The sequence below is a fragment of the Ahaetulla prasina genome, chromosome 3 (genome assembly GCF_028640845.1).
Source record: "Ahaetulla prasina isolate Xishuangbanna chromosome 3, ASM2864084v1, whole genome shotgun sequence".
Classification (NCBI taxonomy): Eukaryota; Metazoa; Chordata; class Lepidosauria; order Squamata; family Colubridae; genus Ahaetulla; species Ahaetulla prasina.
Window position 1 is genome coordinate 69,295,395 of NC_080541.1, and position 16,645 is coordinate 69,312,039.

Consider the following 16,645-nt stretch of genomic DNA (forward strand, 5'->3'; position numbering starts at 1 on the left):
AAAAATCCAAATGTTTAGTTTCCTTCTAGTCACTGTAATAATCTGCTTATTTTCTTCTGCTAAGGCAATGACATCACTTAGCAGAATGCATCACAGACAGAAGCCCTAGATAAGGCTGTGTTACTGTCAGTCATTCACTTCTTGATTGGCAAGGAGATAAATAGAAACTACTGGAGGTTTGCTTCTAGCTAAAGAGCAAACCAATACCTTCAGATAAGTCTATGAACAAGAAGAAGCTCATCTAGCATTTTCAGGTTATATTTAGTCTCCACTGCAAGCAAAGAGAAAAGTCACTTTTAGAAAAGAAGATTCCATTCCATTGTGATTGTTCCGGGTGAAAGCTGCCTTGAAGGACAGTCTCTCACTTTGTAATTTGATGCTATTGTTTAAAAAAAAAATTAGAAAACACCAATAATCATTTTTGCCCTACTGGAGATTAAGAGAGATTAATGTCAATTTCCATTTTGATATGGTTATTAATGTCATTGTAGTGATATTTTGACAGACTAAAAAGTAGCCTTTTGTGGAAAGAACTATGTTTACTTTACGATATTGCATTTATTTATTTTTTAGTTCAGGACCATGTTAATCTTACTGCTTGTGATGAGCTACAAATAGGGTGCTTTTCGTAAATAATTTTGACAGTGACAGGAAGATCTTCTCATTATCAGTATTTTTTTCCTTCCATGTTTGTTTTAAGGAGAGGAGATATATCATAGTAATATTGTATGATCCTGCAGCATGAGGCCAGTCATCTGCTCAAAAAACAATGGACCTCACTCAAAATAAGCTTGCTTTGTCAGCAGCAGTAAAGCATACTGTTTAGCCAAATCGGATCATTTCTGCATGCAGCATTATGTTATCACATGTACTGCATGATCATTGATTAGAGGAATTTAAGTAGAAGGAAATCTTAATCTGAAAACCTTTCATTTATATGCATTCACATATTACTCTAGTTTTTCTCTTAAAAAGTAAAATATGGCTGCAAGACTGGATAACCATTTTATTAGAGTCCAAAAATAAATTTAGCAGATTATAGATTGCAGATTTGTTTCTTCAGAACAATAAAACAGAAAGGAAGTTACCTGTTCAAAGAGTCATTGTTTTCTGAGCTGTATATTTTTGTTCCTTCAGTACTGATCATTCATGGATACAAGAGTGCTATTTTATATTTGTCTGTCTGTCTGTCTGTCTGTCTGTCTGTCTGTCTGTCTAGCTATCTAGCTATCTAGCTATCTAGCTATCTAGCTATCTAGCTATCACACAGTGACATGTAAATAATCTGCCAGGAAAAAAAAGTGGAATATATGTTGCTGTGGGGCCAAAACATGCCCATTCCTGTCCTAGAGGGTCAAAAGTGAGACAAGAAAAAGGAAGAAGTCCTAACTGTCTCCTACTTTTCTGTAGCTGAATCATAACCTAGGAATGAAATACATGATAATTGACTGACAGGTTGACTGATAAAGAATGACTCTACCAACTGCTTTTTTCTAGGTTTGTTGTAAATTAGTCAATCATATTTCAAAAATAAAGCAAGCTGTTCAGATCTCACTGTCAGATAGATAGATAGATAGATAGATAGATAGATAGATAGATAGATAGATAGATAGATGGATGGATGGATGGATGGATGGATGGATGGATGGATGGATGGATGGATGGAGTCAGACAGACAGTCCACTTTCCCCCCCAAAATAGCCACCCACAGCCAATATAGTACTGTCTCATTGGGCTATTGAGTCCAATAGTCAACAGAATCAAGTCCCCAAACAGGAAAAAAGGCAAAGTTCACACACCCAGTGCAGAGGTTGCAAAACAAGATCTGTAAGCCACAATCCAGAGTCAGAGTCCACAAAATAAAGGTATGGAAATCCAGAGGCTGAAACACTAGTCGAAATCCAGAAGTCAAGGTTTCCAAAAGTCAGGGGACTTTTCTAAAAGTCAGGTTTCCAAAAGTCAGGGAACAACAAACAGTTGTTCCCGATAAAGTTACATAAAGTAACCACAGCTTCTGGTTAAATCATCCAGAGCCAGGTGTTCCTTGTGATGAAGGGGGGGGCAGCTTCCTCACAAGCACCCTCACAGACCTCCTCTGAGCTTCCCTCTGCTCCACTCTGTGTTCTCGGATTGGGAAGGGGAGGCAGCTGTTCCTTGTGAGGGGGGATCTGTTGCCTCTCATCACTGCTGCCTGTCTGCGGCTGATCCTTCCCTGCATTCATGAAAGCAGGTAGCTCCCTGTCCAGTTGACCACTTCCCCCAATGCTATAGGTGCCTGGGTCAGTATCATCCTTATCTCCTGGACTCTCTGGACGTTCCAGGGGAGATGTGCCATTCCTATTGGATGATCCCGGTTCCGACTCTTCTTCTTTGTGCAAATCAGGTTCTGACAGGGCCATGTCAGGTCATAAAATCATGTCAGTCACGTGGGTGACCTACTTTGCAACCCTCATAATTTACGACCATAACAGGCAGGCACCATTACAATCATAAATGGAGGATCAGCTGCTCTAAGGGCTTAATATTCAAGTATTAGTAAACTACATGTTCATAAGCCATAGGCTATCAATTGTGAAAGAACATTGCCAGCCAATACTACTGACCTAAGAAAAACCTAAGCAGATTTGGATATAGTTAGTGTTTGGAATGGAAGATCACCAGGAAATTGTAGAAATACAAAATACATTATGAAGTTGAAAATACATGCCAAAGGATGGTAGAAAACCACTTCTGTTCTGTTACCAAGAAAACTACATGGACATGTCAATGAAATCACCAGGAATCAATCTCCGTGTTAGCTTTTATCTTCCCAATTCAGTTATCATCTGCCAAGTTTGCTTCCTAAGATGCTTAAGGTGACAACTCCTGACTACATTTTCTTACTAGCAAATGTGTGAGCTCAATACTTGCAGCTGTATTCAACCGATGAAATATATCTGCCACTGTCTTGGGACTGAAAAGGCTGTAATATGTAACTAACAAATATCACATTTCTGATTTAAAATAGTTGGAATCAGGATGAGGTGAGCTGCTTGTCATATAGAAATGCATTTTAGTTAAATGTAGAATAGAGGAATGCTTAGACAATATTGTTTTTTTTTTAAAAAAAACTCTAGGTATAATTAACACAATTGCTTGGATATGATGAATGCCTATAGGTGGATGTGAAGTTGTATATCTATGTGTGAATGAATGAATTTAATTGGTAGATAAATTGCCAGAAGAGCCAAATCAATCAACTATGAAAGAGAGGGTAGTTGATTATATTAGCCTGCTGTTTTCAACCAGTGAACATGGGATGAGGAAGAACCAGGTGCATGTACAAATGTCAATTTACCTTAGCCTAATAGTCTGAAACAACACATCTATAGCATAGTGGAAATGTCACAGTGTCACTTTCTGTTGTTGGAGATACTCAGATAAGAACCGAGGAAAATTTAGAATGCTTTTTAGAGTAAAGTGCCTTGTAGGATTAAAATCAAACTGAGGATTGGTTTGTAGTTCAAGTCTTCATATTTTATATTGTAGCTTTTTATTAGATTATCCACATGTAAATAGATGACTGTGTATTTCAGCTGAAATAGAATTTGGAAGACTGTAAGGTTGGATTTTGAAGAGAGATAAACTCCTTTTGCTTTGTAAATTTTAGATTGCTTGTGAGCAGTGGTGGGATTCAGCCAGTTCGCACCACTTCAGGAGAACCGGTTGTTACCTTTCTGAGCAGTTTGGTGAACTGGTTGTTGGAAGAAATCATTAGGGCAGAGAACCGGTTGTTAAATTATTTGAATCCCACCACTGCTTATGAGGTAATGATATTGACTATCGTCACATCAAAGAAATTTGCTTCTAATGTGAGATAGATGAGTGGCCACATCTTTGAAGTTTCACTCATATCTTGGGTCAAGATAATAAAGCTAGTGGACCATTCAATTGTTGAATAAATAAATCCGTTTCATAAGAAGATCGAGTGAAAACTGGGAACTTGGAGAAAGCTTGATTCTCTGTAAAAAGTCTGTAGTATCATGATAACCATACCCCCAAGATAAATTATTTCATTTGCCTAATCTACTAATCTACCTACAATTCTAGAAAAGTGAATAACACAATCTAAAATTTTCTTTCTGAAAGAAGAAAGTGAAGTCAGGATTATTCTCTAAGATATTATGAAAATCTTTGTATAAATTAAATTTTGGGGAAATGTTACATATTATGAATTTTGCATTAAATTTAGTATATCATTTTTAGTATATCATTTTTTAAAAAAAGTGATGCTAATGTAGTGATGCTTAAGAAGTTGAACTATGGAGGCGTGGCCAGTGTCGCGATGGAACGGTTGCAGGCCTCAAAAACTCTGGGGTAAGTGTCGATATCCACCTCGAAATGGAGATCCGTTCAGGACCATAGCTGCCCCGTAGAGGCAGGGAAGAATGAGGGAGCTGCTGGAGCGAACGGGGAAGTTGCAAATTCCCTGTAGCTCCGGCTCTTTTCCCTCGATCCAGCAAGGAGGAACTGCAGCTGCCATCAGCTGCTCCAAAATCGGGATGGCCACAAGAACGGGCAGGAGGTGAAGCATAAAATCTGACCAGGATATCGAAGCCAGGTGAATTGACACCAGTTCACAAAGAGGCATTTTTGTGGAAATAAGCACAAGCTTAAAAGAAACATTGAAATAGCGGCTAACTTTAAGTGAAAGTGAAAACGGAAGGAAATAAGTTAAAAGATACCTGAATTCTGACAAAGAGGGTTTGGAATTGAAGTTTAGAGCCCCAACTAAATAAAGGAAAATAAGTTCTAATTAAACAATTGTTTGAGATTTTTGGAAGTTTTGATTGACTATTTAAGATATACATAAGAAAAGAAAAAAGAGAAAGGAGCCAAAGGAAATACTACATTGATTTTAATGGAATACCCTAAATCCCTCTATTCTATGTAATTTGGGACTAAAAGAACTATAAAGAAATTATTAAAATGGGATAAAATTTGGAAAAAGGGAAACAAGCGGAGACAAAGAAAAGGCGTGGTCTAATATCACAGAAACAAAATGGATACTGTGTTATTTGTGACTGTAAATTAAAGAAGGACACCTAAAGGCAGAGGAAGAAATGAAAGAAAGAATTGTCTTTGTGATTTCAAGATAATTTCAAGAAAGATGGATATATCTGTGTGATTGCAGGATATTTTTAAGAAAGGATTTTGAATAAGAAAGCTGACCTTTATGATTTAAAACATCTAAGAACAAGAAGAAATTCAATTGCAATTTAAGCACGACTGAAACAAAATGGACACTTTGTTATTTGTGAATTGCAACTGTATTAAAGAGTGGCATGTAGAGGCAGAGGAAGAAATACAAGAAGGAATTGTCTTTGTGATTTCAGGACAATTTCCAGGAAGATGGATATGCCGGTGCTATTGCAAGACAGCTATAAGAAAGGGTCTTGGATGGTTGACCTCAGATTTAAATATATTAAGGAACAAGCAGAGAATTTTGATACTTAAACAAGAATACAAGTGATAATTATAGAATAATTATTAATAATGTTTTGGGGAATTGAAGAAAGGATTATAAAAATAGTGGTGAAAGAGGGAAATGAGTGTTAAGGAATCTATGTTAAGGAAATAGGGTTTTTTGTTTTTTTTAAGAATATGTAATGGAATTGAAACAATTTGTGACAAAACTTCCAATGGAGTAGCTGAACACAATGATGGAAATTCTTTGAGAAATAAGAAGTACTTGCCCCTTTTAATCTTTATATTTCTTATCGAGAATTGATTATATGGAAATCTTTAGGCATATGTTATTTAGAGGCAGAAGAAGATGATAAGAGGGGAATGTCTCTGTGATCTCAGGACATTCCCAAGTAAGATGGATATGTTTATGCGAATGCAAGGCAGCTTTAAGAAAGGATTTTTTAATTAGATGGCTGACCTCTGATTTAAAAGCGTTACAGAATAAATTGAGATTTATGATATTTAAGAAATTAAGACATAATTAATAGAATAATTATTAATGATGTCTTGGGGAAACTAAGAGAATTATGTTAAATATGAAATTGAAACTGAAATGGTATAAAAGAGAAAACTAAGATTTTATGTTGATCTTTTTTGTTTCTCTTGGGTATTGGGCTATGAAATAACAATTGTCTTGATGAAATTAAAACTATTATTATATTTGGAATGAAGGAGGGTAGGGTGATTTAAATATTGATTTCAGAATGGGGGGATGGAACAGATTTTTTGATAGATATGTGCAAATAATAATAATTTTAAGAGGGAGAAGGAAATGTATTGGATATAATACAATGGGGGGGGATTTGAATTATGTTTAATGATGTACCTGACTGATATCCTGTTCAAAAATGATTTTCTTTTTTTTTTTTTTAAACTTTTTTCAAAAAAAGATGTTGAACTATGGAAGGCCACATTCAAATCCGTAGTCTTGGAAACATACTTGGTGACTTTGAGTTAATTATTGTCTCTCAGTCTATCTTAACTCTCAGGGTTGCTACTGCTGAGATTAATTGAATATCCCCGTGTGTAGTGTGTTTAAAGGTTTGTGAATCCTTTTGAGTGTTCAATATTTCTGAGTAAATAAGACCTAAAATGTGTTCTGTTCTTTACTAAAACTCCTAAAACTAGTTAAGGAGAATCTAATTAAATAAATGAACCTGATTTAATAAATGAATTATTAAATAAATGACTTAAATAACTAAGTCTGAGCAGGATGTTGGACTAGAAGAGCCCCAAGATCCCTTCCAACTCTGTTATTCTAGTATTCTGAGTCAAAAACATACTTGGCAGACTTTTAATTGCAATTATACCGATAGACCAGATTCATAAGTCAATTGAGAATTTTTCATTTTTTAAAATTAAGTTTTTTACAAAAAATTCATCTGCTGGCACTCAAAACCTATGGAAGACTGTGAAGATCAGTCTTCCAGAGCACATGTGGGCAATCTCCCATTCTCCTTCTCCAGATTGATTCCAAGGAACCTGTCTATTTTCATAATTAAATGTGTGAATGGGAGTATAATGGGGAAAGTTTCTACTGAGAAACAATTCAACAGTAGAGGAAGGAACCCCAAGTGGCTTAACGCTCAGAGAAAGAAACTTAGGAAGAACCTGTCGTACTTGATCAAGCAGTTAAAAGTAACAACGGGAAGTTTGTACCTTCAAGACTTGAAAGATTCTGTACATCTTTCAATGTAGTAGGGTACATTTTAGCCTTACACTAAAATAGAATTAACTCATAAGTAGTGTCTGGTTTACATGGGAGGGCTAACAACTCAATGTTTTACTAATTGATAAAACGTGTTACATATTTTCTACCCACAGCATTGTGGTGGGTAATTTTATCTGCAATACAATAATCCTTTATTCTCCTATATTACAATACTTGAGGAATAATCTAGCTGTGACAATGTTAAGTTAGATGGACATGGAGAACATAATCATTTATAGCACTAATCTGTTGCAGGACAATTGGGGGTCCCTGACAAATCATTATTTTTGGCTTAAACTACCTCACATCATTACTGAGCATTTTAAAAGTCATTCCCAAATCCTGCAGTTTCATTTTGTTTATGCAACTAAGAAGTTAGTCTAATTTGCTTCAATATCTCACTATCATGTGGTGAATTACAGAGTCACTATCAGTATTTACTCTGACTTTGCTGTTTTGTCATTTTAAAGAGAGTCTTTCAACCTTACTTGAACATTTTTATTATATGTGAATAATCGAGCACGCTTTGGGGTTCAGGAGGTGTAATGCTGTTAAATGTGATTCTTGGAAGACCTAAAAAAATGACGGATTTATATTACCTTTCATAAAGTTGTATGACAGTCAAGAAAAACTGTTTGTTAAAAGATAGCATCTGTTTAACCTGCTTATTTATTTCTTGTAGTTGAAGGTTAGAATGATAATAAATATATAAGGAAATAAGTAGATAGGAAATGTAGCTTAGAAATAAGATCCCTGTCACGCTTTTGAAATGTGAAATACATGAAGACCTGACAGATGTGATTTTTTATGGTGCATTTGGAAGTATTTAGCTGTATATATCATTTGCTAGTGCCAACAATCAACGATCAACTGATAAAGTAATTTGAAATTTTGAAGCAGTGTGTGTGCTTATAGACCTACATATACACACACACATGCATATATCATTTTTATTTTTATCTTATATGTGCTTGTAAATACTTTTAGTGGTAAATTTAGTAATTGCTTAACATAGCTGTAACTGCAAACTTATACAGAAGAAATCTTTATTTAGACTGCATTATGCACTTTATGTGAAATACTTGTTATTGTTTTAAACAAGTAATGTTAATGTTTATCTGGAGAGTAGTAGCAAACTGATTGTTTTAAGCAACACATTAAATATAGATTAGTTTTCTGACTTTATGAAGAAAATGCAATAATATGACAAAACCCCAAAATTGTCATTTTTTTTTCAAGCCTGCAAAGGCTGAATTGTCTTCTTCAAAGGCAGGTGACCACCAGAATCATAGTAATTTGTGTGATGATCTAGACTGAGCAATTAGAGCCTTGATTTAAGCTTTTGTTCACTCTTGGATGCCTGTTGTTTCTGGCAAATCATCCAGGAACATTATGATGTAATATTTCCTCCATGCCTCTTATATATTGCAAACACATTTGACAACAGAGGTTTCAATCATAAATTAGCTTTCAAAATTAAGCAACTGTTTAATGGAAATCAGCTATTCATTCAATCTTAGTCTCTTCTTGTTGTACTACATATACTTCTTCAGTACTCTGTTCCCACTATATTTGACCTTGTTTTATATTTCCTCTGAATATCCATCACTCTCATATACAATAAAAAGTAAGCAGAACCATATTCTTATTTGCTCACTTTTTTCCTTTTTCCAATAAACATTAGTTCCTTATAATAGAAGTATTCTATTGTATTCTATCAACTGCATTCTTAAAATTTCTCCATTTATTTTCTCATTTTCAGTTAACATTCTTTCCAGGTAGATTGATACATACATTTATGTAGTTGCTCTATTTTTTGCCACTTATCTATAACAGGGGTGTCAAACTGGATTTCTTTGAGGGCCAGCTCAGCATTGTAGTTGTCCTTTGTGGTCCTGCTGGGGGGGGGGAGGGGGCGGGAGACGGGACAGACACCTCCTGCAGCACTTGGCCAAAATTCCCCGTTTTCAGCCTCAATAGCCTCCTGCAGCACTCTGCTGGTGAAAATGGGGTGGCCCCCCACTCCCCATTTTGGCTAGCAGAGTGCTGCAGGAGGCCATCCAGGCTGAAAACAGGGTGGGGGGAGGCCGCACACATACCCCCCCATGCCCTGTTTTGACCGTACTGCAGGAGGCTGTTTTCGCTAACAGAGGCACTGCGGGCCAGTCTTTTGCTATTTCCAGGCCGGCTCTGCGGACCATGTCTAAGCACCTCGCAGGCCGGATCTGGCCCACAGACCTTGAGTTTGGGACCCCTGATCTATAACAATCAATTGTTCATTCCATTTTTTCCTCATGAGCACACTACCTGGGCTTTGATTACATTTCATTGCAGATCTGTGTTCCTAATTTTATCATGACATCAGTCATGCTTTGGCTGCAAATCATTCAGGTTTTAGCCAAAGCATGGCATTGTCTACTCACAAATGTATACATACTTTAATATTTTATGCATTACTCTTGCCATATCCAACAACTTACCTTTAATTCTATACTTGTAGAAAATAATTCAAACCAATTCACATGATCTTATGATTTGTCACAACCAAACTATAAGTAAACTGCATCCATATCTTAGTATTTCTCCAGTTGATCACTAATAGCTTTACCATTTGTTATTACACTGCGTTTCTAAATTGTGTTTCTTCAGTTTTGTCTTGGACACTAACATTTTAGCATTTGTTTTACTTCCACTTGTTGGCATATCACTGCCATTCCAAAAAGATCTCTACAGCATTCCTTCCAGTAACCCCTCACTTCAGTTTCATTCAAAATAATAACAGCATTATCTTAAATTCTGTTTCCTCTGCTGTGGCTCTTCATTTATTCTTCACCCAGCTATCGAACAACTTTTTATTTCCCTCAATTATTCGCCATTTCTTTCCCAGTGTTTCATTCATTAGCCCTTATTCTTTATCATTCATTCTTACATCCCAAATCACAATCTCTCAGATGGATTGATCATTGCCTAGTGGGACACTAGATTTTGACACTCATCAGGGCTTTAGTCAGTAGAGGACTTATCCCCACAGTCTGCTTCCCATGGTGCAGTGTTGCTCTGATAACTCCTTGCTGAAGGAAGGTCTTTGTAATGAAGCTTCCACTTTGTGTCCAGCCTAGTATAGCAGTCTGAAGTTAGACTGTGGGATTCCACCATGAAAATAGTATTTTCCATCTTATCTTGACACCAAGCAATTGTCAGTGAATGAAGAAGATTGGCAACATGCCTGCTGTAGGACTATCTTTTCCTATCTGGCCACTAATTTATACCTCCAGAGTCATCTGTTCTGGGACTGCCAAAGTGCCCACAAACCTCTTTTGTTTTGTTTCCTTTCCTTTGTTTGTGAGGTTTGGTCAGGAGATTATTACCCTCATGGATAGTCAAGATCAATATTTCCATTTGTAAAAAAGCCGATCTTTGCCCAGCACTTTTTTTCTGTGAACAGATCATCAGCTGATTTAAGGCTTTGATAACAACTAGCTTATATTCCTGAATGTTATCTTGGATACCTCTCTGTTCCTGAACAATTAACAACCTGTTGCAATGTGTAAACCTCTCATACTTCTGTCTGAAAAGTCAAGACCATCCCTATACATTATTTCTTCACTATTGAAATATCTGTGGGATTGCCCTTGAATACTATTTGTATTGGAGGGTCAAATGATCCAAAAAAGCAGAACAAAATACCAATACTAGTTTTTTGTGTGCTGCACTGGTCACTAACATAGCCCCAGGTTCAGTTGAATATGTTGTTTGTTTGCTTGTTTTAAAAAAACCCTCTTCAAGGAAGTAGCTTGGGCTCTGTTTACATTAAAGAGTAGTTCACACCCTACTAATGCCTCAGAACCTTTTAGATGAGCTAGATAATCTTACCATCATGGAATGATGTTAATGCCCGCTAGGAACATAGCTTTTTCTATTAAAGCTCCATGGTAAGAAGTGCCTACCCCATTCATGGGGACACTCAACTGGACTTGAGCATTTGGAATAAATATATTTCCCCCTCCTCTAAATAACTTCCTTCCTCCTTCCCTTTGCTTGAATGAACTTTGATCGTTAAACCTCTTGCACCTTGTAACTTTGAGCAGGACTACTTTTGGTACGGTTTTATTTCTTAATTGCGGATATGTTTTAAATGGTAAACCACTTCCAGTTCAGCCTTTCCGGGTTGTTTTCAGGAAGGGCCTGAACCTTTCAAGAAATGCCGGCAGACCTTTTGCAATCCCCTTTAAGGGTTACTGGGAGAAGGGGGAGAGCAGGGGGAAGTGTTTTTCTGTTTACTATGGTAACAGGGTTATTACAAGTAGTATTTCACCTCCCCACTGCAGTAACAGCAGCCTGGCATGGAGCAGTGTGATTGTCTGAGTAGTTTAGTATGGATAGCTTTTCATTTAGCCTTTGCTCTGACAGCCCATGCTCGGATAAGTGGTGTAGGCCTGTACAGGTGAAATCTATTCTCACATTTGCCTCAGGGGTGAGTGGACTGTAACAGAATTTTTCAAACCCGTTGGGCCCAACCGCAAAGCAGAGAATAAATGGCTGAAGTGCCAAGTCTCGACAGAAAAATCAATGCCTGGTTATACAGACATGACAGACCAGGTCTGCAATTCTCTTCATGAAAGTCTGTGCATTTAGCACAGTTCGAGGGGGGTTTTTTTGGTCACTTTGGGGGTGTTGCATGCATGCAGTTAATTCTTCCTCCCCCCACCCTTCTTGATTTTCTCCTTGTATACAGGAAATTTACCTGCCCCTTGTGCAATCGCAGTTTCACAGAGAAGTGGGCCATGAACAATCATATGAAACTTCACACAGGAGAGAAGCCCTATAAGTGCACATGGCCGACTTGCCATTATTCCTTCCTCACCGCATCAGCCATGAAAGATCACTATCGGACTCATACAGGTTTGATTATGTTTTTTTTCCCTCTTGAAATGGGCGTGGAAGAGGCTATATATATATGGCTGGTATTGGAAGTAAAAATAAAGCTGGGGTTCAAGATATGTCTTTTACTCTGGAATCATTAAGGCACCCTTGCTACTCTTGGATATACACTGTCTTCTCTGTAACATCACTACAATTCCCCAATAATGAAAGTGTGAAGAGAAAGAAAGTTCCAACGATTAGGTTCCCCAGGGTATATCTGTACCTTTTAAATGGCTCAAAATTTAAACACTAACTTTGTATAGAACTACAATTCATAGAATTCCTGGTCATAATTACTACTCCTTGCTGACTGAAAAATTAGGGATTAAAGTTCAACGTTTCTAAAGAATACCATCAGAGAGGGGTTTAGAATTTTTAAAATTTGCTAGTTCTATTTTTTAATCCAAGGTCCTACGCCTTGAAATCATATTTAAAATAAAATAGGTTTGCTTTCATGATATTTTGTTAGGAGAAGAAGCTACCTATGCTATACTTTATAATGCTAATATTAATGTAATAATGCTACTATTAGAAAATATAAATATCTTCAGTCAACTGTGTAAATAAGTACAACTGCTGTGAATAAGGTCTATTTCATTTAAAAGCACAAGTGCCTGCATCTGGAAATGCAATGATTTCATCATGCAACTAAGTTGATTCAAAAAGCTGAGTTACACAATCATTATGTATGCTGTTGATTAGTGAAATCCAGCTTAAATGCAAATATGTATCAAATTAAAAAGAGAAAATATTGTCTAAACTGGTGGACCTTTTGGAACTAAGTAATAGCAAATGCTGCTGGGAAATAATTACTTGTCCTGCATGTTAATTTTCATTGTATACTGGCTTTTACTGTAATGAGTAAAGCAGAGATATATGTTATATTTAAACAAATGAATAAATATACGAAGGACAGATTGCAATAAGGAAAATGAGCTAAATCTTTCTATATGAACCAGCTGTAACTGAAATATTATTCATTATTTGATACCAGCTGCTTCCAAGAATGCTGAGGCTGCATTCATTTTAAAGCAATATGGTTAAAGTTTAAATTAATGCCTTAATAAAAATCAGATTAATATAACAAAAGATGCGCAGTTTACTACAGCAGGAAAAAATATAATAGCTGTACCTTTGTTTTAAACTCACTACTAGAACAAAGATTCCAATGAAGATCTTAAAAGTCTTTAATATTAACCCAAAATAATATTAGCCACAGAAACATTTCTTTAAGGAAAATATTAAAAATATTAGAATTGTAACATGCAATCTAATGAGATAAGGAAAACTTAGAAAGGCATCTGAGATTACAGCAGTAACATGTTGAAAGTGTAAGACAGGAGACAAATGATCTTAAAATCAAAATTCTCTAGGCATATTGTGAGAAGATGAAACAGTGTTTCATTAAATTAAAAAAAAAATCCTGAAAAGATTTTACAATTTTCTGAAAATGAAATGAGTTGTTGCTAGAAATTACAGGTTAAAAGTTCTTTCAAGGCAGTTTGTAGGGAGCCTGGGCCTCCTTAGCTTCCTTGACAAGGGTGTTGACGATTTAAGGTCTCCAGCCTGCCCTGAGAGATCACTTATATCGAACAGCAGATGAAAAGCCAGTGCAGATGTAATTTATCGTCGGCGTTTCCTTCTAAAGAATAATTGTGGAGACTTGGTTAGATCAATAATATGGATTTTTGTTGTTAGGTCTTGTAGTCTGCACCATAATGAGAGATAGGGGACAGTGGCTGTTTTCTAATGGAAAATAAAGGATTGGTTTCCGTGTCTTTCTACATTTGAATGCAAAGTGGCACACTTGAAACTAATTCAAGTTGTTAAGAAAAGAACCATTTTCTATTACATTCCTGATATCATATAAACATGGCATGTTAGATCAGCTCCCTGTACCCCAAGTGATATATTGCTCCTTGGATCCATCTCAAAGTCTAAAGGTTGTAATTCCTGGAAGAAGAATGAACGTTTGTTAATGTATGGTTAAAGACTGAAATCACATGCAGTGTGTCCTCTGACATACATAAATGCAGGTAGGATTACATCTAATAACTGCTAGGCTTATATACATGCCTATGTGCAACTAGCAAACTTGCAGTAGCATCCAAGAAAAATGTAGCTCTGAAGCACAAAGGAAATAATGGAAGATAAAATAAAATAACTGCTATCCCCCCACATCCACAAATTTATTTATATACCTGGAATGAATAATAGAAAAATAGTAAATGCCATCACATTTCTTGAAATTCTTGAAAGCCCAGTAGAATTTTTTCTTCCTCTCAGTCAATCAAGAAAATTCTACTAGGATCTCCTTTGAATTAAAACTATAGAATGTATGATATATAAAGAACATAGGTAGGTGGCATACTAAATACAGATTTGTTTGGATTCCTGATAGTATATTGAATATGTTTTGTTCATTCACAACTGGTAGTAGAGAACCAAGATAAAATTCCACATGTCCTTGCTTGTTAAAGGAAGAAAATGCTACTTCAATCTAACTTCCCCTGAAACGAAAAGAAAAGAAATCCTTGTATTGCAGTTCACAATCAAGTTTCTGCTTAATTGGAGTTATTGTCTAGATAGTTCATAGGATTTGTGTTTCTATCTGAGTAGTACTAAATTATATATCTACATTTGTGTTTTTCTCTTTACATTTGGTATTATGAGGAACTCAAATGCCAGCAGAAAGCAAAGTGGTAGGGGGAGAAAATCAGAGGAAAAATAGGCATTTCCCAAGAATTTTTTTTCCTGGAGGATCTTTTGACTTTTACTCCAGTATTAATAAATTGAAAATCGACTTGCTTGTAGTTGCAGTTGCTGAAAATAAAAGTTTCAGTTTTCAGTCTTCTTATTTGTGTATTTTGTGTTTGTTTTGGTAGAGACTAGCTTTTTTAAAAAAACCATCACTAGAAACAATATCTGCCCTGCCCAAGTGAGCCAAACTGCAACCCATTCATGGAAAATATTTATAAGGATATGATACTGAACAACCAGCTCTGACCTGTAGGCACTGGAGAGGACAATCATCTTAAGGAACTGCTTATATAGAATGATTTGTTCATCTGTTTCATTTTCTTATGTATGTAAATTGATAACTATTTTGCTCACTCCAGTTCTGTTCTTGATGTTTCTGTTATCAACAAAGCTTTTTTGGATGATTAGTTTTTTTCCAAATGCAGCAAATTCCCCCATCCCATTGCAACCTGTTAATGCTGCTGAGATGCAAGAAGGACTGAAGAGAAGGCACAGAGCTTCATGACAGAAAGAAAGAAAAAAGCAAGAAATAGCAAATCTGAGGACCCCCCTGAATCAAATAGATGCTTGTCTAATATAGCATTTATGGCTTATGCACTGGACAGCCAATTACCCTCAAGAATCTCATGAACAAGACACAAAGACAGCATTTCTCCACCACTGTGGTGGGCCCAGCAACTGATTATTCAGAAGCAAACTGTTTCACAGTCTAGCTCTTAGCTACCCTTTGATGTATTTAGCCTTCAAAGTAGAGGGAGAAATCAGAGCATTTAGTGGTCTAGGAATCGCGACTGACTTAGAGATTGAGGGCTTAAATAAAAATACTGTAAAGTATGTTCAAATACGAGAGAGATTAAATGTGTTTGGGGACAAGATTCTGGAAACAATAGAACTGGACAGAATGGGCAACTTGGTCTGAGGGATGGGAAGGCTAAAATTGTGGTGAAAAGATGGCATAATGGTCATCCTTAACTGACAGTGTCTTTCAAGCAGTGGTGGGATTCAGCCAGTTCGCACCACTTCGGAAGAACCGGTTGTTAACTTTCTGAGCAGTTTTCCAAACTGGTTGTTGGAAGAAATCATTAGGGCAGAGAACCGGTTGTTAAATTACTTGAATCCCACCACTGCTTTCAAGCCAGTATTAACTGCCATGCTTCTAAGTCTTGAAGATAAATATCAGCTAATGAAAACGGCAACATACAATAAATATATACATGCATACATGCATACATGCTTAACCTGCTCTAGAGGATGTACTTTCATAAGGAACAAGAAAACAGATGCCTATTTTTTTAAAACCAATAGGATTTCGAAAACAAGCCTCTTAATTCCCATGCCGTAAATCCTCCTTCCCTGTATAAAAGCCATTCTGTCATTTGAAATACTTTCCCAGTTCCTTTAATTCCTTTCCATTGGTGCATGGGTGGGAGGGTACAATTTGTCTCAAATGAGCCAAATGACTCGTTTGTGTGTTAACGCTGTTTAATGCTGTTTTATAATTTCACTGGCTCTCTCCAAGGTTAGCATTATTATTCTATAATACCATTCTTCGTTGGCCTTGTGGGATGAATCTGCTTCACATGCCTGGCCTTTACTGACTAAAAATGCTACTGCGGAATGATATACTGCATTTATAAGCTGCAAAAGGCAAAAAAATTTCTGAAATAAAAATACTTTACAAGTGCACATTTACACACTTTTAACAAGTAGCAACCTTGCCAAAACTATCTTTTAATGGTTTTT

At 36.3% G+C, this 16,645-nt stretch overlaps 1 protein-coding gene across 2 annotated transcripts in view; it reads left to right on the forward strand.

The window, feature by feature from the left end:
• The window catches only part of ZNF407 (zinc finger protein 407), a 378,474-nt gene that overhangs the window by 216,428 nt on the left and 145,401 nt on the right, over nt 1-16,645 (forward strand). For both annotated transcript variants that reach the window (XM_058177856.1, XM_058177855.1), the window contains exon 5: nt 11,955-12,121. In XM_058177856.1, the coding sequence (XP_058033839.1) occupies nt 11,955-12,121 (167 nt within the window). The remainder of the gene's footprint in view (nt 1-11,954; nt 12,122-16,645) is intronic.